Raw genomic sequence first — 24,580 nt, forward strand, 5'->3', positions numbered from 1 at the left:
CATGCAGAAGGCACTGATACACACTGGCTAGCATTTTTATTATCACAGGGGCTGCAAGAGAAGGTCTGTCAGAGACAACTGACAACTCAGAGAACAGCCACTATTTGAAAATGAAGAAGATAGAGGGCTCTCCTGGTGGCCCAGTGGTTAGGAATTCACCAGGGGACACAGGTTTGATCCCTGGTCCAGGAAGATCCCACATGCCGTGGAGCAACTAAGTCCGTGTGCCACAACTCCTGAGCCTACTCTCTGTAGCCCACGAGTCTCAACTACAGAGCCCACACCCTGAAACTACCGAAGCCTGCTCGCTCTTAGAGCCCACGCTCTGCAAAAAGAGAAGCCGCTACGGTGAGAAGCCTACACACGCAATGAAGAAAAGCCCCTGCTCACTGCAACTAGTGAAAGCCTCACACAGCAACCAAGACCCACCACGGCCAAAAAAAAATTAGAAAAGGCAGGCAGTATTTCATGAGAACAATGCAGTGGTGGTTTAAGTTCTACATCTGCTGGGTCTGACATGGTGATATACATCCAGTGAAAATATCAGTCTCTCAGAGGTAACTGGAGATTATATATGTAAGACCAGGGCTTGGAAAGGCAATGAATGCTGGAGATAGACTAAATTCCATCAAATCAAAAATGAGACAGAAACTAAGATCTGGCTTGAAGGAGTTCACGTTTTAGCTTCCCAGGTGGCTCAGTGGTAAAGAATCCGCCTGCCAATGCAAGAGACAAGAGTTCTATCCCTGAGTCAAGTGATCCCCTGGAGAAGGAAATGGCAACCCACTCCAGTATTCTTGCCTGGGAAATCCCATGGACAGAGAGGAACCCGGCAAGTTACAATCCATGGGGTCACAAAGAGTTGGACACAACTAAGCGACTGAAACAACAAGATGGAAACAGGCTGCCAATTCAATTCTATCACCCCATCCATGGTAGACCCAACTTCAGAGAGGCTCGAATATGTAAAAACGTGTATCTTGGAATCAATGAATTGGAGGAGATTTAGGAGCGTAAAGAGGACAGTTAAAGCTTTGAGAGCAGATGAATTTTTGATGGAGAGAACACAGCAGAGTCTTAAAGAGTCCTGTTATCTGCTTACTAGTCATTAGCTCAGCAAATCCCTAAGTGGCCCTTTTCCTATTTTTATCAGCTCTCACTCCTGGAGAGGAGGCATTCTTAGGTTTACTACCCGCTGTGTAAAAGAGAGCTTCCTTCATTCCTTAATTTCCAGCTTGGGGGTGGGAGGGGGAGTGAGCATGTGTTCAGCACAGCCCATATATTTGTGGACTTGGATCCTTTCCTGCTGAGCTGTCTTTCCAGTTAAAGTGGAGTGATCAGGCCCAAGGCTGGCACCTCATGGGGGAAAGGCAGGGCAGTAAAGCCCAGGTGGGGGCTGGTCCTCCTGACAGCACCCAACAAGGTGATTTTTTTCTGGTTACCACCAGTTATTGTGGACTGACTTTTCCTGAAAGTGACACATATGACTCCTAGTATCTTTCCTAGGTTGAAAATTGAGGGGTAAAATCCCACCGGTATGTGAACAAGGGGGACTTCCCTGGTGGTACAGTGGGTAAGAACAGTGGATAAGAATCCACCTGCCAATGCAGGGGCATGGGTTCAGTCCCTGGTCGGGAAACTAAGATCCCACATGCCGAAGAACAACTAAGCCCAAGAGCCACACTGCTAAGCTTCCGTGTCCTAGAGCCTGTGCTCCGCAACAAGAGAAGCCACTGCAACAAGAAGTCCACCCACCACCACCAAGAGCAGCCCCTGCTCACCACTAGAGAAAGCCGGAGCGCGGCAATGAAGACCCACCGACACCAAAAAAAACACTGATTTTTAAAAATACGTGAACAAGGATAGAATAAAGCATGCATGTGCATGCCAAGTCGCTTCAGTTGTGTCTGACTCTTTGTGACCCTATGGACTATAGCCCACCAGGCTCCTCTGTCCTTGGGACTTGCCAGGCAAGAATCCTGGAATGGGTTGCCGTGCCCCACTCCAAGGGATCTCCCCAACCCAGGGATCAAACCCCCATCCCTTAAATCTCCTGCATTGGCAGGTGGGTCCTTTACCACTAGGGCCACCAACCAGCTTCATGGAAGACAATTTTTCCATGGACCTGGGGTGGGGGAAGATGGTTTCAGAATGATTAAAAGTACATTACATTTATTGTGTGTTTTATTTCTATTATTATTACATTAGCTCCACCTCAGATCATCAGGCATTAGATCCCAGAGGTTGGGGACCTCTGGAACAAAGCACAACCAGACTGGACAACTGGGAGAAAAGACCAACTTGGCTCCTAAACTGTTCAAACACTGAACTCATCCGAGTTACAAGACTGCAGGTATGGGAGACTCATCACTCTACTCCTGGGTCATGTTCCCCTTCACAATCTCCCGGGCAGCACCCCATGCAAGGTACCCTCAGAAGAGTAGCTGCAAACCCACCAGAACAGCAGGAACAGGGAAGACGGGGGCCCGATGTGGACAGAGTGTAGGAATGTCACCAGTGACGAATGCAGCTGTTGCGAATTTTCTGATAAACAGTCCAATAAGATGTAAAAACAGCCATAAGGTCGTGTTGACCCATCTGGGCTAGTCATTCCACTTCAGAATTACACTTAAAGATAAAATACTTCTTAGAATGCTCATAAGTGTTCTATAATTAGATAATGGTTGCATGACTGTGTGAATATATTAAAAACTACTGAATAGTACACTTTAAAAAAGGGTAAATTTTACGGTGTGTGAATACCTTAATTTTTTTTAAAGCTCACAAAGTACTATTTAAAACAGCAAAGAGTGGAAACAACATGCCTAATAATAGAATGACTCATATTCTGTAATATAAACAGGACTGAACAGAAACACAGAGAGACTGAAAGGGATACATTATGCAGGCTGTCAATACACGGAAATTTAAGTACATATATAAGTGTGAGAGAGAGAAAATGGACATGAGAGAATTGGAGATCAATTACCATCTTTATATAACCCAACACAAGTCACCTACAAGTCACCTGGTGCCCAGAGAGATGGAGAGACGCTGCTGCTTCCCCCCCCAGCCCACTTGGAAGGAGAACAGCAGTCTCCATTTGTAGAGCATTTCCATGCACATTATCTTACTTAATCCTTAAAACAATCCCAAGGGAGAGGCAACAGGGGTGGCCATCACTGCAGATGCTGCTGAACATGCAGTCTTCAGATCTTAGACCAGAACCCCCTCCCGGTTGTCTCCCTTCAGTGGGAGATTTGGGCTTTCCCAGCAAAGCAAAAACAAAAACAAAAGCTGGCTGCAATCTCTACCAATAGGCTCTGGGACCGCTAAGAATAAAAACAGGGAGAGGGCCGAGGACAGAGCAGGCCCACAGGCTGGAGGCCCAGCAGCGGCTCTGGGCTCACCTTGCGGACGCCGGGAGGGGCACTGGCCCTGCTGAGCAAGCTGCCAGCAACCCCCTCCACCGCCCCCCCAAACACCAGGCCAGGAGACAGGGCAGCTGTCGTGTACCTGGAGATGCTGGCTGCCTCAGCGAGGGGTATGGAATGGTCACTCCAACCCTCAGGGTGATCAATGTCAGAACAGGGAGCCCCCCGAAGCAGGGACAGCCACACGGTCCATAGGAAAGCTCCCTCCTTCCTCTTGCCAAAAAAAAGGAGAGCCTTCCAGCCAGAGGGGAACAGGGGTGGCAGAGAGATGCCTGGGGCACCTCCCGACAGGAAGGCCAACTGCTGAGGGCTTGGACAGACTGAAGCTGAGGGCGTAGTGGTTAAGAGCCTGGGTTCTGGGGTGCCACAGACCTGGGACCCCCTCCCTGCACTTCTAGGTGGGGGGACGGCAGCCAGGCCTGACAGCTGCACCTCAGTCCATGAGGACAGCCCCCCTTCCAGAAGAGCCCATCCCCATGGCTGTGATGAGGGCGGGCAGGGGTCACTTCCACACAGGGGCTAGTAGCCCAGACATGGTCACTCCCTGGATGGCCCAGAGGGCTGCCTTGGGAGACCCCCCCAAGGGAGTGGTTGGCCAGGGCTTCTGGTGACTCTCAGGACAGGACTTCCAAGAGGGGTGGCCCAGACAGGGTGAGAAGGAGCTGGGGCGGTCCTCCTGCTCCCCTCCCCCACCTCCTTTATTCCCCTCTCCTGTCTCTGCAGCAGCCTCGACTGCAGCGAACTCCTCTGGGCCAGAGGCTGCGGCACGAGAGGAGAAAAAAGCTCTCACAGCAGGGAGGGAGGCATGGAGCGAGGGAGCCAGGGGATGGGTTGGAGTGGGGCGGGGGGGTAGAGGAGACATCCAAACCCCCGTGCTGCTCAGAAGCCCCCACTCAGGGTCTGTCTGGGACCAGGCCTGGCCCGTAGCCCCCTCCCTTCCAGCACTTAGGCCACAGTCTAGGAGCAGGGTCCCTCCAGGGCCTCCTGGCACAGGAGTGAGTGAGGGGGGCGGGGGAGGGGAGAAAGGCCCCCACACTCTGCCCTTCTGCTTAACGGCCAGACCCTGGGGCTGGGACTCCTGCCTGGATGCTTGCTGGCCTCACTCGGCCTCACTGCAGCACCTCGCCGGCTGAGCTCACGGGACAGCAAGATGCTGTGACCTCCCGCAGGACGGGCAGCCTTTCCTCCTGCGGCTTCCCACCCCCAACCCCAGGGGGAGGCACAGGCACGGCCCTGGTCTGCTGGGCACAGGGTTACTGGCCATGGTGGGTGACTACAGGGTCCCCAGCTCCTGTCCTCTCTCTCCAGCCTGAGCTTGAGTCCGGCAGGGCCCTGAAGCAGATCAGGAGGGGAGAGACAGGACCAGTGCTGCACGAGGCCCCTCCCTTGGGATGCAGAGAGCGCGTGTCCTTCTGGGTCCCCTAGGCCCAGGGAGAGAGACAAGACTGAAGGAGAGGGAGGGCAAGGCAGAAACAGAGGCAAAGGGAAGAGAACCCCCAGTTCTGGCTGTTCCCGAGGACCCAGGTCCACAGCTGAAGGGATGAGCACAGATGCAGGGAGTCACCCCACCCTACACCGTCAGGCCTGTGTGCGCACCTGGCCAGGGAGATGCAGCACCCTGGACAGCTGCTGTGCCACTGGCCACCTCTGACAAGGAGAGCGGTCTGAACCAGCCCCGCCCTGGCTGTGAGCCCTGCACAATGGGTGGGTCCCCGAGGCCTGCCCTGCTCTGGGCCCAGTGAAGCAGCATGTACTCGAGCTGGCAAAAATAAGACCCACTGCTTGGAACCCACACCCTGAAGGCAACCAGGACAGTGCTTTGGTCCCACACAGCAGCCCTGAAGGCAGAGCCATGGGCCGCCCTCCGCTCTAAACCTCAGCCGTCATACTAGCAGCCAAACCCAAGATTCTCCCTGCCATGGGCTTGCCACGGCTAACAGATCTGCTCAGGCCTCGGCCTACCTTTCTGTCTTCCTTTCTGCTTTCCTTTCTCTGACATTCAAAGGTACCTTTGCAAGGAAGGGCCTTTGCCCAGCTCCTGGCTTCATATAGATTCTACAAATGACATCAAATATCAAGAAGGATGGTTCCAACACTTTGGCCACCTGATGCGAAGAGATGACTCATAGGAAAAGACCCTGATGCTGGGAAAGATTGAAGGCAGGAGCAGAAGGGGATAACAGAGGATGAGATGGTTGAACAGCATCACCAACTCAATGCACATGAGTTTGAACTAACTCTGGCAGATAGTGAAGGACAGGGAAGCCTCGTGTGCTGCAGTCCACGGGGTCAAAAAGAGTCAGACAGGACTTAGTGATTGAACAACCCCGAGAAGAATGATGTGGCAGGGTGGAAAAAATAAGAAGCAACAATACCAACTGGTGACTCCAGACATCACGGGGTAGGACTGGGGAAGGGGCTGCCAGAAATGGGGGAGGAGAGGAGACCCAGTGTCACATCCAGGCAGAGAGGGACTGGCTCCCACCCGCCCCCAGCCAGGTGCTTGGCACCAGATCTGTAGGTCATCTCTCTGCGGATGAAGCCAGGGCACGGCCCAGCCCTCATTCCTACCAGGACAGGAGGCACACACAGGTCTCAGGAGGAAACCCACAGCCTGAGTCCCTGCTGAGGACAGGAGAGGAAATCCAGAAGGCTTGAGGAGAGCCATGAAGGCCCACTGCAGTGAGGAGGGCAACTTTTTCTCACACAGGTTCCAGACAGAGAAGCCCAGCTCCTCTTCAGGACGGCAGGGACCCTGGAGGCTGGCTCCTGTCTGGTACCCTAGCCCACTGTTCCTCCCACCTGGCCCTGACAGCACCACCTGCAATATTCATTCTGGAGTCTGTCCTGATATATATCCCCAGGTGAACCCATGAGGCATCAGGGGACAGCAGGCAGCTGGGTCCCCATCCCTGAAACCCCCCCCCACACCCACTGAGAGCTTCTAGCACTAAACACACTTCAAAGGGGAAAGGGGAGAATGCTGAGGGGAGGAACAGAGTGGAAAAGAGACACAGACCTCCTGGGCCCCATCCAGGACCAAGGGATCTGGGGCCCACCTTTCTGCCCAGGCCCACACCAATGGGTGGGACAGTGGCCTAGGGCTGCAGCACGCAGTTAGGGGATGAGCTGGCTGCAATGGTGCAGAGCCCGGGGCCGGAGCCAGACTGCCTGGACCGGGACCTGGCTACACCATATCCGGCCATGACCTTGGGCTCATCACCAAACCTCATCCGTAGGTGGAGGCTAATAATAGCGCCCTTCCCATTTGGCTACTAGGGCCTCAGGACACGGTAAGAATTAGCTTTTATCATTGGGGTAAAAAGAGTCAAAGCTCTGAACACATACAGCCAATGCTCATGAGATGTGATGGGAGTCACAGAAAGCCAGGGCTCAAGGGGCCACAGCTGCTGTGGTTGACACTCAAGATGAAAGCAGAGGGGGCCGCTGCTGTAAGCAGAAGCCTGGGAGCCCTGCACGCTGATGGTCTCCACCACACTCAGCAAGGAAGCCAGCTTACCTCCCAGGGTTTACTGCCAGCCAGCGTTTTCAGTGCCTGGGCCAAGTCTACATAATCCAACTACATGCTCCCTTAGGGCAGCTGTCACCATCCGGGGCTTGCCTGCGGGCACCCTGGGGTATAGCATGGCACAGAACTGGGCACACACAGGCTCTGAAAGGAGACTGCACACCAGCAAAATCTTCTCTCTAAGCAAGCACTGGAGGAGAAAATGGCAACCCACTCCAATATTCTTGCCTGGAAAATCTAATGGACAGAGGAGCCTGGCGGGCTACAGTCCATGGGGTCTCAAAAGAGTTGGACACGACTTAGTGACTGAGCGTGCACGCACGCAGCACTGGCCCCAACGCAGGGGCCAGGTAGGCCCTCCAGCCCTGTGGGCCGATGCCAAACCACTGATGCAGGGCAGGGACGCTCACGCACCTTCCGCGTCCAGTGTCTCCTTCATGACGATCTCCACCCGCTCCACGTGGTGCCGGTTCCAGAGGCCGTCCAGGGCTGCACGGTTCTGGTCTCGGAAAGGCAGGATCTGGGCCACTACCTGCCAGGGAGGAAGACTGCAGAGCTGTGGGCTTCTCCTGGAACCAAGAGGGAATCCCGACCCCACGGAAGGGCCCGCAACCTCTCTAGCCCGCTCAGAGGAGACACTCTCAAGAGCAACAGTCCCCAGATGCCAGGCCTTCACAGCCCAGTAAGGACTCGAGAACCTCTCAGTGACCTCCACAGGGTTAGCAGCCTTTTTTTTTTTCTTTGCCAAGAAAGAAAACATTTAAGATTCTCTACCTTCTATTGATGCTTCTGAACCGTGGTGTTGGAGAAGCCTCTTGAGAGTCCCTGGGACTGTAAGGAGATCCAATTAGTCAACCTTAAAGGAGATCAGTCCTGAATATTCATTGGAAGGATTGATGCTGAAGCTGAAACTCCAATACTTTGGCCACCTGATGGGAAGAACTGACTCACTGGAAAAGACCCTGATGCTGGGAAAGATTGAAGGCAGGAGGAGAAGGGGACAACAGAGGATGAGATGGTTGGATGGCATCACCAACTTGATGGACATGAGTTTGAGCAAGCTCTGGGAGTTGGTGATGGACAGGGAAGCCTGGCATGCTGCAGTCCATGGGGTCACAAAGAGTCAGACACGACTTGAGAGACTGAACTGAACTGATCTTCTGTTACCATCCATTTTTAATAAAGAAAGTTATTTTAACACTAAAAATGGAGCAAGAAAAGTTTCAAATTGAATACCATCCAGTATTTTTTTTTCCCTAATTTTCCCCTAAACAAGTGAAAACCTACCAGGACAGGCACTGGTCTAAGGGCTTATCTTTGGAACACTGCAGCTCCAACCCCCATGGAACATGGTGACCCCCATGTGGCCCTGGGCCCATGGCCTGGTCAGGGCCAGAAAACACACGTGCTTGTGTGTTTTCTGCTCTGGTTTCCAGGAAGAGGTGTCCTGAGGGGCCCTGAGGGTCTGTTCAGATTGAACTGGCCAGCTGACCAGCCTCACCCAGGAGGCCAGCCCCTTGCTTCACCACAGGGCCTGGATGAGAAGCAAGGACTCAAAGAGTCCCTATCCTGTTTTAAGATCTCATTACCAGGCTTCTGGCTCAAAACAGAACCCGGAAAGGAAAAGGTATTGAGAAAAGGCAGATGGGTGCGGAGTAACATGGTTAATTCTAATTCTCACAGCATGCCCACCCAAAAGCCGGGCCCTCTCAGGGCCCCCTCAGTACAGAACACGGGGCCAGGCTGGGAAACAGAAGCCATGACACACAAAAGAACAGGATGCATGGACAAGGGCCAAGCAGTCCTGCCGTTGCCACTCGCCTCCTGCCCAGAGTCAAGATGACCATGGGAGCCCAGATCTCACAATGCCTTTGGGGCCAATTCCACAGTCAGTGGTGCTGCCCTGAGGACGGCGTCTTACCTACCCCAGCTCCCTTCACCCTGTAGGCTCCAGGCTGCGGCTCACCTGCTTGCCCAGGTAATGGTCCACCCGGTACATCTCCTCTTCCTGGAAAAAGCTCCCCAGTTCTGTGGCCAGCTGTTGGGCGGAGTGGAGGTCATGGCCAAAGGGTTTCTCGAGCACGACGCGCAGCCAGGCACCGGGGCCTGGCCGGCAGCTGCTGTTGATATTGCGGGCGATGTCCACGTAGGCAAAGGGCGGCACCGAGAGGTAGAAAATTCGGCCGGTCTCCCGGAGGCCTTCGTGCTCAACCTGGGCCTCAATGTCCTTGCTCAGGGCCAGGTAGTCCTCGGGCGTCTTCAGCCGGCGGTACTCACTCAGCTGCTGGAACTGAGCCTTTAGTTCAGCACAGTGACCCGAGGCCATATCCCCAGGGCAGGACAGGGACTCCAGGACCTTGGCGATGACCTCCTGGCCCTGCTCGGTGCTCGTCAGGGCAGTCCCGTGGAAGCGAAAATGGTGGCCCTTCCCCACCTCCTCCAAGTACAGATGGAACAGGCCCTGCCACAGGTACTTTCTGGCCAGGTCCCCGGTGGCTCCCAGCAGGATGATGGAGACCTGTCTGGGGAGATCCTGGGCTTGCAAGCCGCTGAGCAGGGCCACGCACATAGCCGCCATGAGCATCTTCCAGACGCCTGGGCGCCTAGGAAAGACAGAGAAGCAACGAGGAAGGATCAGACATGGCTTGGTGGCTGCGATGTTGCGGGGGAACACATTCCTAGGTTATCAAACATTTCCTGCCTGGCAAGAACAGCCACCTGTTTCGCAAGAAAATGTTTCAGTTGCACAGCTTCCCTCTCCCTCCTCACAGCCTGGCTTCTGTGCCAGGCAGCCAGTGGGCCGGGAGCCTACCCTGTAAGCAGAGATAACGCCACTCGCTGGAGGGGGGCCGTTCTGTGCAGGAGCGGCAGCCCCCAGGGAGGCCCCAGCGTGGTCGTGTGCTTGAGCCGTCCACTCTACGACCAACACCAGTCTCGTCCACTAACACGGGTGGCCGGGGTCGTCAGAGCAGCAGGCCATGGTCTTAGATGACGACCTGGAGATGGGGGGACATCGTTGCCCCGTCACTTCTCTGTCGGCTCTTCCCATATCTATTGGGCTCCAAGCACAAAATGACCACTAACATTTTTGTTTTTTGGCCACTCGGCATGCAGGATCTTCCCTGACCAGGGACAGAACCCATCCCCCTTGCACTGGGAGCACAGAGTCTTAGCCACAGACTGCCAGGGAAGTCCACAAAATGACCACTAATCATTGCTGCAGCACTGTGATCAAAAACTCGGATTCTGGAACCAACTGAGACCTTGAACAATTATTTAACTTCTCTGTACCTCAGTTTCCTCATCAGAAATGAGGGTATTCATGGTACCTACATCAGAGGGCTGTTAAAAGGAGAAAATGACTGACTGCTGAGAAGGTCTTGGACAATGCCTACCACCTATTAAGCACTAAATAAGTGGTAACGATCATTATGGGACTAGAATGGGTTAGCATACATTATAGTGTATGTTAATAGCAGCAAACACTGAATGCTGGCATGTGCCAAACACTGAGCTAAATACTTCTGTGCATCAGATTTCCCTGAATCCAGACAAGAGTCTTGCAAAGAACCAGTAGAGGGGGGACTTCCCTGGTGGTCCAGTGGCTAAGACTCTGAGCTACCACTGCAGGAGGCCCAGGTTCGATTACTAATCAGTGCACCAGATCCCACACATTGCAACTAAGAGGTCACATGCTGCAACTAAAACTCCTGCACGCTGTAACGCAGATCGCAGATCGCATGTGCCACAACTAGGACCCAGCGCAGCCAAATAAAGAAATATTACAGAAAAAAAGAACCAGTGAAGGAGTACTATCACGGTCCCCCACTTCTAGAGACAGACAAGCTGAGGCTCAGGCAGGTGAAAGTCCTGTGGTGAGAAAGGGGGGGAAGCTGGGCAGGCATCTGGCTCCTTGGCTCCAGGGCTAATGGGCAGGAATTACACACTACGGTCTCCCTGAGGTTAGTCTAACTTATTGGCTAGTTTTCAGTCTCATCTGAAGCAGCTGAGATGCAGGAAAGGCGAGGCCCTACACCGGTCACTGATGCACCAGAGGGTTTGCTTTCTCTGGCCTTCTGCTCAGACTGAGGCTGTAGAGCTGGATAGGTTCAATTCTTACTCCCTGGCTCTCCCATTCTCCAAATCCCTGCCAAGGCCAGTGCTTTGAAGGAAAGACAGAAGGAATTGGGAAGAATGTGACACGGCTCTCAGACCTAGGCCAGGGGCCTGGGGCCCAGCCTGGGGTGTGGGAGGACTGAAGAAGAAACGAGGATAACTGGCTTGGCACAATTATACGGCAGGTGTTCTCCCAATAAACGGTTAACACAGTCTTCAACAATGAGGCACTGGTCTAGTTATACAGATGGGGAAATTGAGTTTTAAAGAGACAGAAGGAATTCTGAAAATCCCCTCACCCCAACACTATCTGCTATATTGAAGGACCAGATCTGCCCCCACTCTGACATCAGACCTCTCCCCTCAATCTGCCCTTTCCTTCTTTCCCCACCTCTCTTGAGATTCATCTCCAACATGGCCTCGGTTAGTGGCCAAACCAAGATGAGGACCCAGCAACAGCATCTGCACCAGAATCTACAGGCACCAGAGCTTCCTGTCATGGGAGGTCTAACTGAAGGACCACGGGGCCACAGGTGTGGCTCCCCCAGCCTCCTCTTCACTGTCCATTATAGGCACTTGTGCCCAAATTTGGACCAAGGGGCCATTCAGCTTTCTTTGCCTGCTTTCCGATCCCGATCCCTCGCTCGTCAAGCACTTCCTTCTTAACTGGCAAACCACCCCTGTCTGGAGAGAAGGAAAAGCTGCAAGGTCAGTGCGGGAAAGAGGCAGAGAGAAATCTGAAGCCCACGTAACAGCCTGGAAAAGGAGAAGCAGCCAGCTGGCAGCTGTGTCTCGGAGCTCCTGATCGTACACGGGCAGCCAGAGGTCTGGACAGGCCTGTTGTGGCAGGTGAGGGAGCTCTGAGGGCCAGCACTGCTACGCCCACCCCAGGAGACAGCAGAAAACCTGAGCCGACCCCCGGGCCTCCATTTAACCCTGTTCTGACTCTGAAGTCTGCTGCAGTCCTCTCTGACCAGCCCTCTCTGGGCTCCCAGAGCTCAGGTTAGATGCCTTATCTCTTGCTTACGTCCCCAGCCTCCTTTAAACAAATACACATCAGAAATATCAGTTATTGCAACACGGCTGCTTACTCTGTGGTTGCTAAACAACCAGGGAACTCTTTCCTAAATGAGTCAGGAGGGGAGCAGTCCTGAATGTTTGGTTTTCTTATTACCATGTCTTTTAACCTTAACAGTGTTTCTCAAACTTCAGTGTGCTTATACGTGTGCTTATGAATCTCTTGGAGAACTCTATCAAAAATGCAGACTCTGGGGCAGAGGGTCTGGAGATGGGGCCTAAAGTGCCAAGAGCCCACCGTGAGAAGCAGGGTCTGGAATGCTGAGTGGTGAAGCCGAGTCAGGGCCAGTGTCAGATGGGAGCATCAGGATGATTCGGCTGCAGGGCTGTTCAAAATGCATGTGTGTTATGTGTGTTAAGTTGCTTCCATCATGTCTGACTCTTTGCAACCCCATGGACTGTAGCCTGCCACTCCTCTGTCCATGGAATTCTCCAGGCAAGAATACTGGAGTGGGCTGCCATGCCCTCCTCCAGGGGATCTTCCCTGATCCAGGAATCAAACCCGGGTCTCTGGCACTGTAGGCAGATTCTACAGGGAAGTCCCCTCAAAACGCACATTTCTGCCTCCTACTGCCTTCACCAGGGCAGTGAACCTCTGACCCCAGTGGGCCCAGGGCAGGCGCACACATGGGCATTTCAAAGCCACCTTGAACGCTGGTGATAGACCCATCCCCCTGCAAAACCTGGTTACTAATGACCTCGAGACTAATAATGCCTGACATCTACCTAGCAGTCAGTGTGTGCCAGACGATGTAAATGCACATTCTCAACCTTCCCTCCACACAGCGCTGGGAAGGAGTCCTGCAAGGATCCCATTTCACAGATGAGCAGACAGCAGGCCAAGTCCACTGTCCAGTTCCAGAGCCCGAGGCCCCAGGCGCTGTGTGAAATGGCTCCCCAAGTTGAATGGAGGAAGGTGGCCTTTGAGTCAGAGGACCTGGGCTTAAGGCCATGTCTGAGCTTTGTGTGGTCCAATCAAGTGGAGGAAGGTGGCCTTTGAGTCAGAGGACCTGGGCTTAAGGCCATGTCTGAGCTTTGTGTGGTCCAATCAAGTCACCTCGTCAGTCCTCACCTATCAAACGGGCTAACACCCCCCAAACTAAATGGAGGTTTGCGAAGACTAGGTGAGATGATACCAGTGACAAAAACCCTATACAAATGCGCAATTAGGGACTTCCCTGGTGATTCAGTGGCTAAGACTCCTCACTCTCAAAGCAGGGGGCCTGGGTTAGATCCCTGATCAGGGAACTAGATCCCACATGTCACAACTAAGACCCAGTGCCTGTGTGCGTGCTCAGTCGCTTCAGTCTTGTCCGGCTCTGTGTGACCCCATGGACTGTAGCTCGCCAGCTCCTCTGTCCACGGAATTCTCTAGGCAAGAATACTGGAGTAGGCTGCCATACCCTTCTCCAGAAGACCCAGTAAGCCCAATGTATATATATATATTGGTTTCCCAGGTGGCGCAGTGGTAAAGAATCCAACTGCCAATGAAAGAGACCCAAGTTTGATCCCTGGGTAGGGAACATCTTCTGGAGGAGGAAATGGCAACCGACTCCAGTATTCTTGCCTAGGAAATCTCATGGACAGAGGAACCTGGTGGGCTACAGTCCATGGGGTTGCAAAGAGTCAGACATGACTGAGCACATACACACTGCATGCATACACATACACACACACAAACCCAACAAAACAAAAGGCAAATGCTAAGTTAATTATGTACAGTGCCCCCTGCCCCTGCCCAGCATGGCATCAGGTTGCTGCAGCTGCAGGAAAACCTGTGCTGCCCCCTCCTCTCCGGAGCTCCAGAGCCCAGCCCTGCAGACAGTACAGGACACGCCCAGACGTCTATGTAACACCCCCCTGCTTGCCCTTACCCCCTGAGAAGGAGGGTATACGGGTATACAGATGTTCTCTCTGTTGCCCCGACAGAGGAATAAACAGGCTCCCAGAAGTCCAATTACATCAAAGTCAAGACCAGGCTCCCAGCCCCTGGAGAAGAGGTAACAGGGATCGAGACTCCACGGCCACCTGTGGCCTAAACCGCTCTCAGGCTGTAAGCCTCTCCTTCTGAAGGATTTTCTGAAAACCTTTCTCCTGCTTCCTTGCCTCCTCTGAGAGCAATGGGCTGAGAAATACTCTCCTAAGATTATATACTTGAACTTGGCCAAAAAACACGGAAGTGGCATTCCAACGCCCAATCCTACTATCAACTGCATCTATGTTTAATTAATAAATAAGAAAACCATGAGTGCGATGTATGAGCCACTCCAGGACAGGAGGACAGTGTATTCAACTGTGGACTGGAACACGTGGTGATTAGTACACAGAAGAATCTAAACACCTTGTAACCTTGAACTTGCATGTTCCTTGCTGGGAACTGCAGTTTCCCCACCTGTGAAGAGAGGCAGCTAGAGGAGCTTGACAGCACTTTCCTCCCAGTAAACTGTTTTCCAAGGAAAGGAGATAACCTCTCTATTACACAGGAGATGGCCATCACCTTTCTGAAGGCAGTTTAGGCCAGGAAATACAGGACTGAAGTAGGAAGCATGGAACTGATAACTGAGAGTCACTCAGAAGTTAAAAGACCAAGCTCCCTGAAGCTCTAATTTCAGTGTGTAGAGGATGTGATCTCATTTACAATTATTATTCCAAATACTTGCCAGCAGCATGCACGTTCGTGCGTGCTAAGTCACTTCAGTTGTGTCCACCTCTTTTTGACCCTATGGACCAGACCCTGCCAGGCTCCTCTGCCCATGGAACTCTCCAGGCAAGAATACTGGAGTGGGTTGTCATGCCCTCCTCCAGGGGATCTTCCCAACCCAGGGATCGAACCCACGTCTCTTACGTCTCCTGCTTTAAGCAGGCGAGTTCTTTACCACTAGCTCCCACCTTGCTACAAAGTGAGGTGTGGCAGAGGCTTCTTCCAGGGTGTGACAGGTTCATCCAAGAGTCGGGACTGGCCGGCCCACGTCCAAAGTCAAGGGCACCTCTCGCTGCCCCCAGCTCCAGGGTGAGGGGTTCCTACTGGGCCTCCTGGGAGACTCACCTTTTAAAGTGCGGCTCTGCTAACATCCCCAAAGCTGCGAGCACGGACGTGGCCAGCCACAGGGTATGGGCCAGAAGTGGGGTTCCCAAGCAAGAGAGGCAGACGTGGGGCACACCCAGGACCAGTCTCAGCACAGCCCTGGCCTGGGCGGGCCCTCGGATGGCAAAGCCGGTTCTGGGAAACCACAGGAGGAAGCAGCTCTGACCCTCTGGCCCCAGCAGGCAAGGGGCGGGAGAAAGGAGCCGGGAGGTGGACGCCAGCAACTGTTGGCACTCTGTCCCTTCCCTGGTGCCCTTCCCTGGTGCCACATCCACACTTTTGACCTCTGCCTTCTGTTTCCAGGCAGGGGGAAGAGGAATTTTCTTCAAATCACAGCTCATGAGCTTGGTATTTTTTACAAGAGCATGTGGAAGTGAAATAAAGGTTCAAAGTGAAGAGGAGTTTTTGCTGAAGCACAAAGGGATGTGCTGGTCCCCCCTCCACTCACCAGCTCCAGTGTGCTTCCCAACTCCCCTCTGTGCTCTGGGCCTTCTGCACAGACACCCCCATGTGGAGGCGAGTCAAACCCGTCATCGTCAACTGTGACCTGGGGCTAGACAGGGGACAGAACCCCAAGATCAGCTCTGAGACCATTTCCCCCGCTGAACACATAGAATCCTTATTACCATCACCTAGGGGGTCAATATTTGGTCCCAACAATTCAAATGGTATGTGAGAGCCATCACATATCTGCATGAGAGATTCAATTCCTAGATTTTCAGGAATTTGTCAAGTCAGTTGTTAAACACGGCCCCTATTAAAACTGAATTACACGAATTTAGAATCAAATAAGCTATATTAAAAAACAAAGATATTAAACACTCAATACTCCCTAATTGATTTACTTCATATTACTATTATCTCTGCTCTTGACATTATTTAATCTATTGCATCTGTCATTGTTCAGTCACAAAGTCGTGCCCAGCTCTTTGCGACCCTATGGACTACAGCACACTAGGCTGTTCCGTCCTCCACTCTCTCTCGTAGTTTGCTCAAATTCATGTCCATTGAGTCAGTGACGCTCTCTAACCATCTCATCCTCTGCTGCCCCCTTCTTCCTTTGCCTTCAATCTTTCCCAGCATCAGGGTCTTTTCCAAAGAGTCAGCTCTTCACATCAGGTAGCCAAAGTATTGGAGCTTAAGCATCAGTCCTTCCAATGAATATTCAGGGTTGGTTTCCTTTAGGATTGACTGGTATCTATAAGGTGAAGATATTCTGTAATGGTGTGCTTGAAACTGGCTGGCGTGGGAACATTTATTTATGCGGCAGGTGTTGGCAAATGCTATCAAGCTGGCTCCTGGCCACCAACCGCCATCCCTTCCAGAGGTTGTTAAACATCTACCAACACACAACTGCCTGTACACCAAGCTGCTATTTCTAGTCTGGACTTTCTCCCCCTAAACTCCCGTCTCACACAGTCAACTGTGACTGTGACACCAACAGCTGGATGTCTACAAGATGTACCACGTTCAAAACAAATTGACTTATCTCCCAAATGCTCCAAACGCAGGTCGCCCATCCTCAGTAAATGGCAACTCCCCTCTTCCAGGGGCTCAGGCCAGAGATCTTGGGGCATTCGATCTGACAGCAAATCCTATGGTTTCTATCACCAACATTTACCTAGAATACAGCTACTCACCATTCTCACCGCCTTCCATCTCTCCACTCTGGTCCTAGCCACCATCACCTTTGTGTGAAGCCACCTCCCTGGCCTCTCATTTCTATCTTTGCCTGAACCCAGGAGTCGGAGTGCTCTGTTTACAGCATCGGTCAGATCCCGTCCTTCTGTTCAGTGGCCGGCAGGGTCTACACACTCTGGCCTTCCATCTCTTACCTCTTTGATCTTTTCTCCTACACTCTGTCCCTCTCTGGGCTCCAGCCATCCATCCTCCTGCCCCAGGGCCCTTGTACTTGCTGTTCTCGCTGCCTGACCTACTTTTCCCTGCAGATGTCCACGTGGCTCACTCCCTCACTAATTTCAATTCTTTACTGAAATGTCACCTCAGTGAGGCTTTCTCAGCTGACTCTGTGTAAAACTGTAAACCTCCAACCCTCATCTCATCCCCTGCTTTATGTCTCCCCATAGTACATACCTACATATGATAAGCAGATTTATTTTATCATCTATCACCCCTCCCCTCAAGATCCTATAAGTAAGTCCCTATGAGGACATGGGTTTTTCTGTTTTGTTCACTGCCTATCTCCAGTATCCAAAACAAGGCCTGGGGCTTCCCTAGTGGGACAGTGGATAGGAATCTGCCTGCCAAAGCAGGTGACACAGGATTCCATCTCTGATCTGGGAAGATTCCACACGCCTGCAGGGCAACTAAGCCTGTGCTCCACAACTCCTGGGCCCTCTCTCTCTAGAGCTCGTGCTCGGCAACAACAGAAGGCCCTCGCCCAGCACTGAAGACACAGCACAGCCAAAATCAATCAGTTAATTAATTTTTTAAAAAAGCGGGGCCTGGCCCACAGAAGGTACGCAATAAACATTTGCTAAATGAACAAATAAACCCCATTTGCCCAAGACCACTGTTGACTCTGTATGGGCGGCCTGTGTGGATGATGAATCTCTAATGGCGACTTCAAGCACTGTGACACAGCACACATTAGCAGCAGCTCACTATCTGAAATGATACTATGAATAATAAAAGAGATATTTATAGAGCACTTAACTAAATGCAAAATCCTGGGCTAAGAGCTTCACACGTGTCACAGCATTTAATTCTTGCCACAGTTTACGAGGTAGGTGGCTTCCCAGGCGGTGCAGTGGTAAAGAATCCACCTCCCAAGGCAGGAGACACAGGAGATGCGGGTTCGATTCCTGGGTTGGGAAGATTCCCTGGAGAAGGAAACAGCAACCCACTCCAGTATTCTTGCCTGGAAAATTCCACAGACAGAGGAGCCTGATGGACTACAGTCCATGAACAAGGTCGCCAAGAGTGGGACGTGACTGAGCGCAGCGCAGCACGTGGTGGGCACTGTCACTATACCAGTTTCTAGAGTGAGAAGCAGGAAACTAAGGGGCACAGAGATAAATAGCTCAGAGGGTCAGGCGCTTACAGGCGACAGCACTTGAATACAGGCAGTGTGCTTCCGGCACCTTCCCACCTACCTCTAAAACGTGTGACATGCAGTAGGAAACCAACCCACTCCAGCTGTCTTGCCTGGAAAATTCTACGGACAGAGGAGCCTGGCAAGCTACAGTCCATGGAGTCAAAAAGAGTCAGACACGACTGAACACAAACGAACAAGGGCCCACCCTACACCCAGGGTGATCTCATCTAAACATCCACAATTATGTGTGCAAAGACCATTTTTCCAATCAAGTCACCTTTGCAGGTTCTGGGGTTATAAACTGGGCACACCTTTGGGGGCCACTATTAAACCTGCTGCAATGTGGTAAGAAAAAAAAATGTGTGATTACAACCCCAAATGACAAATTTAAAACACTGTTTTAGAGGAACTTCCATGGTGGAGTGGCTAAGACTCCACAGTACCAATGCAGGGGGCCCAGGTTCCACCCCTGGAAGGAAAACTAGATCCCACATGCTGCAACCAAGAGTTCGGAGGCTGAGATGAAGACTGAAGATCCTGCGAGCCACAGCTAAGACCCAGTGTAGTCAAATAAATACATAAATACACATTTTCCAAAAAGACTAAAAAAAACAAAACAATAACAACACTGTTTTAGTGGACACAGATTCTGCTCCCTTCCAAGATTAGAATTACAGTGGTCTAAATGCTCCCATAAGTGACCCAAGCTGGTCAGCAGCTCTGCTTCCTGAGGTCAGGTTGCCCTGACAATGAACTGCTGTAAATGCCCTTGGCCCTGATGTCCACTGTAACAGTGATTCACTCACCTTACTTCTGACAACATGTGAGTGAGTGAAGTCGCTCAGTCGTGTCCGACTCTTTGCGACCCCATGGACTGTAGCCTACCAGGCTCCTCCCTCCATGGGATTCTCCAGGCAAGAATACTGGAGTGGGTTGCCATTAGCTATTTAGTAGCTGTGTAACCTTATATAAGTTATTTAACTTCTTCCAACCTCAACTACAGGTTATACTTAGGCCAAAGGAACTAATGCATGGCAAAGCCTGATGCCATCCACAGGGGGAACACTTATGCTGCTAGATATCTGTCTCGTTTCAGATTGTGGCCGTGTCTGTGTCATGGGAGACTTCTGCAGAGGTGTCCTGGCGCCATGGCCCCCTTCCCCAAGTCACATGAGAGGCATGGGAGAAGAGAAACTAAAGGCAAAGTAGAAAAGGAAAGATATACCTATCTGAATGCAGAGTTCCAAAGAATAGCAAGGAGAAATAAGAAAGCCGTCCTCAGTGATCAATGCAAAAAAATAGAGGAAAACAACAGAATGGGAAAGACTAGAGATCTCTTCAAGAAAATTAGAGACACCAAGGAAACATTTCATGCAAAGATGGGTACGATAAAGGACAGAAACAGTATGGACCTAACAGAAGCATTAGATATTAAGAAGAGATGTCAAGAATACACAGAAGAACTGTACAAAAAGATCTTTATGACCCAGATAACCATGATGGTGTGATCACTCACCATCCAGAGCCAGACATCCTGGAATGCACAGTCAAGTGGGCCTTAGAAAGCATCACTATGAACAAAGCTAGTGGAGGTGATGGAATTCCAGCTGAGCTATTTCAAATCCTAAAAGATGATGCTGTGAAAGTGCTGCACTCAATATCCTTGCAAATTTGGGAAACTCAGCACTGGCCACAGGACTGGAAAAGGTCAGTTTTCATTCCAATCCCAAAGAAAGGCAATGTCAAAGAATGTTCAAGCTACCGCACAACTGCACTCATCTCACACGCTAGTAAAGTAATGCTCAAAATTCTCCAAGCCAGGCTTCAACAGTACGTGAAACTAGAACTTCCAGATGTTCAAGCTGGATTTAGAAAAGGCAGAGGAACCAGAGATCAAATTGCCAACATCTGCTGGTTCATCAAAAAAGAAAGAGAGTTCCAGAAAAACATCTACTTCTGCTTTAATGACTACACCAAAGCCATTAACTATGTGGAACACAACAGTGGAAAATTCTTCAAGAGATGGGAATACCAGACCACCTTACCTACCTCCTGAGAAATCTGTGTGCAGGTCAAGAAGTGACAGTTAGAAATGGACATGGAACAATGGACTGGTTCCAAATTGGGAAAGGGGTACATCAAGGCTGTATATGGTCACCCTGCTTATTTAACTTATATGCAGAGGACATCACGTGAAATGCCAGGCTGGATGAAGCACAAGCTGGAATCAAGATTTCCGGGAGAAGTATCAGTAACCTCAGATATGCAGATGACACCACACTTATGGCAAGAAGCAAAGAGGAATTGAAAAGCCTCTTGATGAAAGTGAAAGAGGAGAGTGAAGAAGCTGGCTTAAAACTCAACATTCAAAAAACTAAGATCATGGCATCCGGTCCCATCATTTCATTGCAAATAGATGGGGAAACCATGGAAAACAGTGACAGACTCTATTTCCTTGGGCTCCAAAATCACTTTAGCCATGAAATTAAAAGATGCTCGTTCCTTGGAAGAAAAGCTATGACCAACCTAGACATCATATTAAAAAGCAGAGACATTACTCTGCCAACAAAGGTCCGTCTAGTCAAAGCTATGGTTTTTCCCGTAGTCATGTATGGATGTGAGTTGGACCATAAAGAAAGCTGAGCGCCAAAGAATTGATGCTTTTGAACTGTGGTGTTGCAGAAGACTCTTGAGAGTTCCTTGGAATGCAAGGAGATCAACCCAGTCAATCCTAAAGGAAATCAGTCCTGAATATTAATTGGAAGGACTGATGCTGAAGCTGAAGCTCCAATACTCTGGCCACCTGATGTGAAGAACTGACTCACTGGAAAAGGCCCTGATGCTGGGAAAGACTGAAGGCAGGAGGAGAAGGGGACGACAGAGGATGAGATGGTTGGATGGCATCACTGACTCGACAGACATGAGTTTGATCAAGCTCTGGTAGTTGGTAAAGGACAGGGAAGCCTGGCATGCTGTAGCCCATGGGACTGCAGAGTTGGACACAACTAATTAACCAACCTCAACCACAGAGTGGGAAAACAAGTCAATAAGAAGCACAAAAGTAGACAATCCATACAAAGCACCTGGCACAATGCTTGGCATATAGTAAGTGTCCAAAAACTGTTAGCCACTATCATTATTAAACCAAGAGCATCATGAATAAAGTGGCGTTTCTTGCTTGTCTCTTGGAACTGCTGGGAAACCAAATGACTTCGCACAGCAGGAAAAAATGCCAAGGAACAGCTCACTGACAACTTCATGACCTTCCAGTCATACTGATGAAAAATCAAAGGGCTATCGAGCTGAGAGGGCTTCCCAGGTGGCTCAGCAGTAGAGAATCTGCCTGCCAGTGCAGGAGACGTGGGTTCAATCCCTGGGTCAGGAAGATCCCCGGGAGAAGGAAATGGCAACCCACTCCAGTATTCTTGCCTAGGAAATCCCATGGACAGAGGAACCTGGTGAACTACAGTCCACGGGGTCACAATAAGTTGGACATGACTTAGCAACTAAGCAGCAACAGCAGCATAAACCTAAGATGGTTAAAAAAGTCTCCACCCCAGCCCATAAGGGGTTTATAATCCAGGCCAAAGAATACAGCAATAGAGTAATCCTCTAACTCTTCAGCCCTGGGACTTTCACTAACTATTCAGGGCCTTTTCTCCAGCTGCAAGATGGGGAGCATTCACCTCGTTTTAATGTCTGGCCAAAAGAAAAAAAACCCAGATGGTGGCTGTGAAAATACTTTGGGAGGTAAAGGTGGTAAGGTCTCCTAGACAAAGAGCCACCCAGCTCCCATTTCAGGGCAACAGAAAGCAAAACCAGACTTCCTGCTCTGCCTGTGGGTTAGGGACTGGCAGAATCCATGGTGAAATCTGGCAACAAGCAATGACATTTTGCCTTGTTCAAATTCCATCAATAAAATGAGAAGTGGGTAGGGACTTTCCTGGTGGCCCAGTGGCTAAGACTCCACACTCCCAATGCAGAAGGCCACAGTTCCATCTCTGGTCAGGGAACTAGATCCCACATGCCATGACTAAAGATCCAGCATGCTTCAACTAAGACCTGATGCAGTCAAATAAATATTTTTTTAAGAAAATGAGAAGTGGATTGGCCACAGATGACCAAAGGTGCCTCTTGGTTTCCCTTTGCCCAGATTTGACGGTTTCCCCTTTAAAGAGCCTAAAACCATCCCACAAGCCTAAAACCATCCCACAATAGTAAATTTTATTAGTCTTCGAATAAAATAACTTGAATGCCTGCCTGGAGTGTTTATCTGCTGAGCAGGTATGTACTTCAAAGAAAGGGTTACATTAAAAAACATTGCCTAAAAGTGAGCTCTGTTCATGCCAAACACTGAGCATTTTCCTCTGAGGTGCTCCTAAAACTTGCCAGAAGATTAGCCTCCTAAACTCAAACACTCTATCCATCATTATAGAGTATGTACTAACTAATGTGTCTTGACTCTTTTGTGACCCCATGGACAGTAGCCCACCAAGTTCCTCTGTCCATGGGACTTCCTAGGCAAGAATACTGGAGTGGGTTGCCATTTCCACCTTCAGGGGATCTTCCCCACCCAGGGATCAAACCCTGTGTCTCCCGCACTGGCAGGCGGATTCATCACCACTGAGCCACCTGGGAAGCCCCAATTAGTGTACAACATAGTTTAAAATACAACCAGTCTTTGAAGGTTTCCTGTTTTGACTACCCTTCAGGAGCCACAGGCATGCCTGGGGACAGTGGGGTGGGTGGGCAAGGAATTTCAGGTTATGACTTCTCCAGAAGTTCTCACTTCCGTTTAAACACTCAAATTTGAGTGAGCTGATTTTCAAAGACCCAGACAGGTCTGCTTCTGGAAAACCATTCATTGGATGGATGCATTTGAAACACTGATGGAAACCTAGGCTCTAGTGCCAAAGATTAAGCAGATCCCCAAGGGAAGTGGGGCGGGGGGGGGAGCCTCCAATTCCTCCTCTCACTGAACTGAATTCCAGAAAGTCCAGGAAAAGGAGACGCCGCTGGCCCCTCCGGACCAGCCTCGACGGGGCCTGGCTGCCTCCAGCCAACCCGCCACCACGCAGCACTGCCGCGCCAAGGCATCTGCGGAGCAGGAAGTGAATAATTTATTTTGCGGAAGGAACGCGGGGAAGGAAATTGGGGCGGGTGGGTGGTGGCTGGGGTGACTCTTCCCAATCAAACGCCCGAGGATTTTACAGCGACGCGGGGCTGGCCTCCGGGGCCTGCGGGTTCGCAGGGGCGCGAGCGCGCAGCCGCCATCCGGCTGTAAAAGACTCCTCCTGCGGCCCAAGAAGCCGGAGAGAAAGCGGGGGAGGCAGCTTACTTCATCACGCCCGTCAGAGCCGGCCGCTTCTCCGGGAAACGTCGGGGGCGGCGCGTGCCGTGCGGTGCTGCTGGCCGGGCTCAGGCCAGGTCGGGGCCCGGCGCATTCTCTTCCGTCAGCGCGGCCAGCCCCGACAGGTGCGCGTCACGCGGCCCCGCGCCTAACGCGCGCTCGGGTTTCGCCAGCGACGCCGGGGGCGGCGAGCGGGGGAGGGGGAGCGAGGTCGAGTCCAGCCCGACCGCCCGGTCCCGGCCCAACCCGAGACGCGTCAGTGTCCGGAGGCGCGGCTGACCCTCTGGGCCTGGGCGTCAAACCCCCGCGGCCTCGGCGCGCGCGCAGTGGGTCGCGCGCGCGCAGTAGGGCCGGGCCAGGGGCGCGCGCAGTGGGGCGCCCCCGGGCCTAGGACGCGCGCGCCCGCGCGCAGCAGGACCGGGCGAGGGGCGCGCACGGTGGGGCTGAGCAGGAGTTGGCGGCGGAGGCGGAGGCGCAGGCGAGACCACGCCCCCTAGCTCGGGTCGTTAGGGGTTAGCGGGCGGGCCCCTCTCAAATGTTTCCCTGGTTCGCGTGGATGGGCTGGTCTTAAGAGCAAAGTGAGCGGGCCTTTTTCTGCGTCTCTGCAATCTCTTGTGCGTCGTAGGGGCCGGGCCGCCTTCCTGGACACGGGAGGGCCGAGGAAAGTCGTTGTGTTGTGGAGCCGAGTTGCTGGCTCCTCGTCAGATTCTGGCACAAGCCGTGGGACCTGGAACTGATCACTTGACTTCCCTAGGCCTCGCATTTCTCCATCTGTAGAAGGAGCGGTGTGGTGCCCCCAATTTTTAATCTCCAGAAGAAGTGATTAGGGGTGGGAGAACAGGCTATGGCCGTGTCTCCACCAGACAGCTTCAAATCTCTGTCTATGCTCGTGTGACCTTGAAGACACTGCGTGCTGCGTGCTAAGTCACTT

General features: G+C 51.8%; 1 protein-coding gene across 4 annotated transcripts in view; it reads right to left on the reverse strand.

Moving 5' to 3' along the window:
* The window catches only part of LOC109570359 (SPRY domain-containing SOCS box protein 1), a 134,794-nt gene extending 110,736 nt beyond the window's left edge, over window positions 1-24,058 (reverse strand). For 2 of the 4 annotated variants that reach the window (XM_019976246.2, XM_019976244.2), the window contains exons 1-3: window positions 15,203-15,597; window positions 8,930-9,566; window positions 7,378-7,495 (exon numbers count right to left, since the gene is read on the reverse strand). In XM_019976246.2, the coding sequence (XP_019831805.2) occupies window positions 7,378-7,495; window positions 8,930-9,566; window positions 15,203-15,582 (1,135 nt within the window). In that variant the 5' untranslated portion in view covers window positions 15,583-15,597. Of the gene's footprint in view, window positions 1-7,377; window positions 7,496-8,929; window positions 9,567-15,202; window positions 19,188-23,637 lie in introns of those variants that run through there. The other 2 variants (XM_019976245.2, XM_070768267.1) reach the window with 2 other exon arrangements.
* Window positions 24,059-24,580: the final 522 nt, after the last annotated feature.

Source organism: Bos indicus, chromosome 16, assembly GCF_029378745.1.
Source record: "Bos indicus isolate NIAB-ARS_2022 breed Sahiwal x Tharparkar chromosome 16, NIAB-ARS_B.indTharparkar_mat_pri_1.0, whole genome shotgun sequence".
In the NCBI taxonomy this organism is placed as follows: Eukaryota; Metazoa; Chordata; class Mammalia; order Artiodactyla; family Bovidae; genus Bos; species Bos indicus.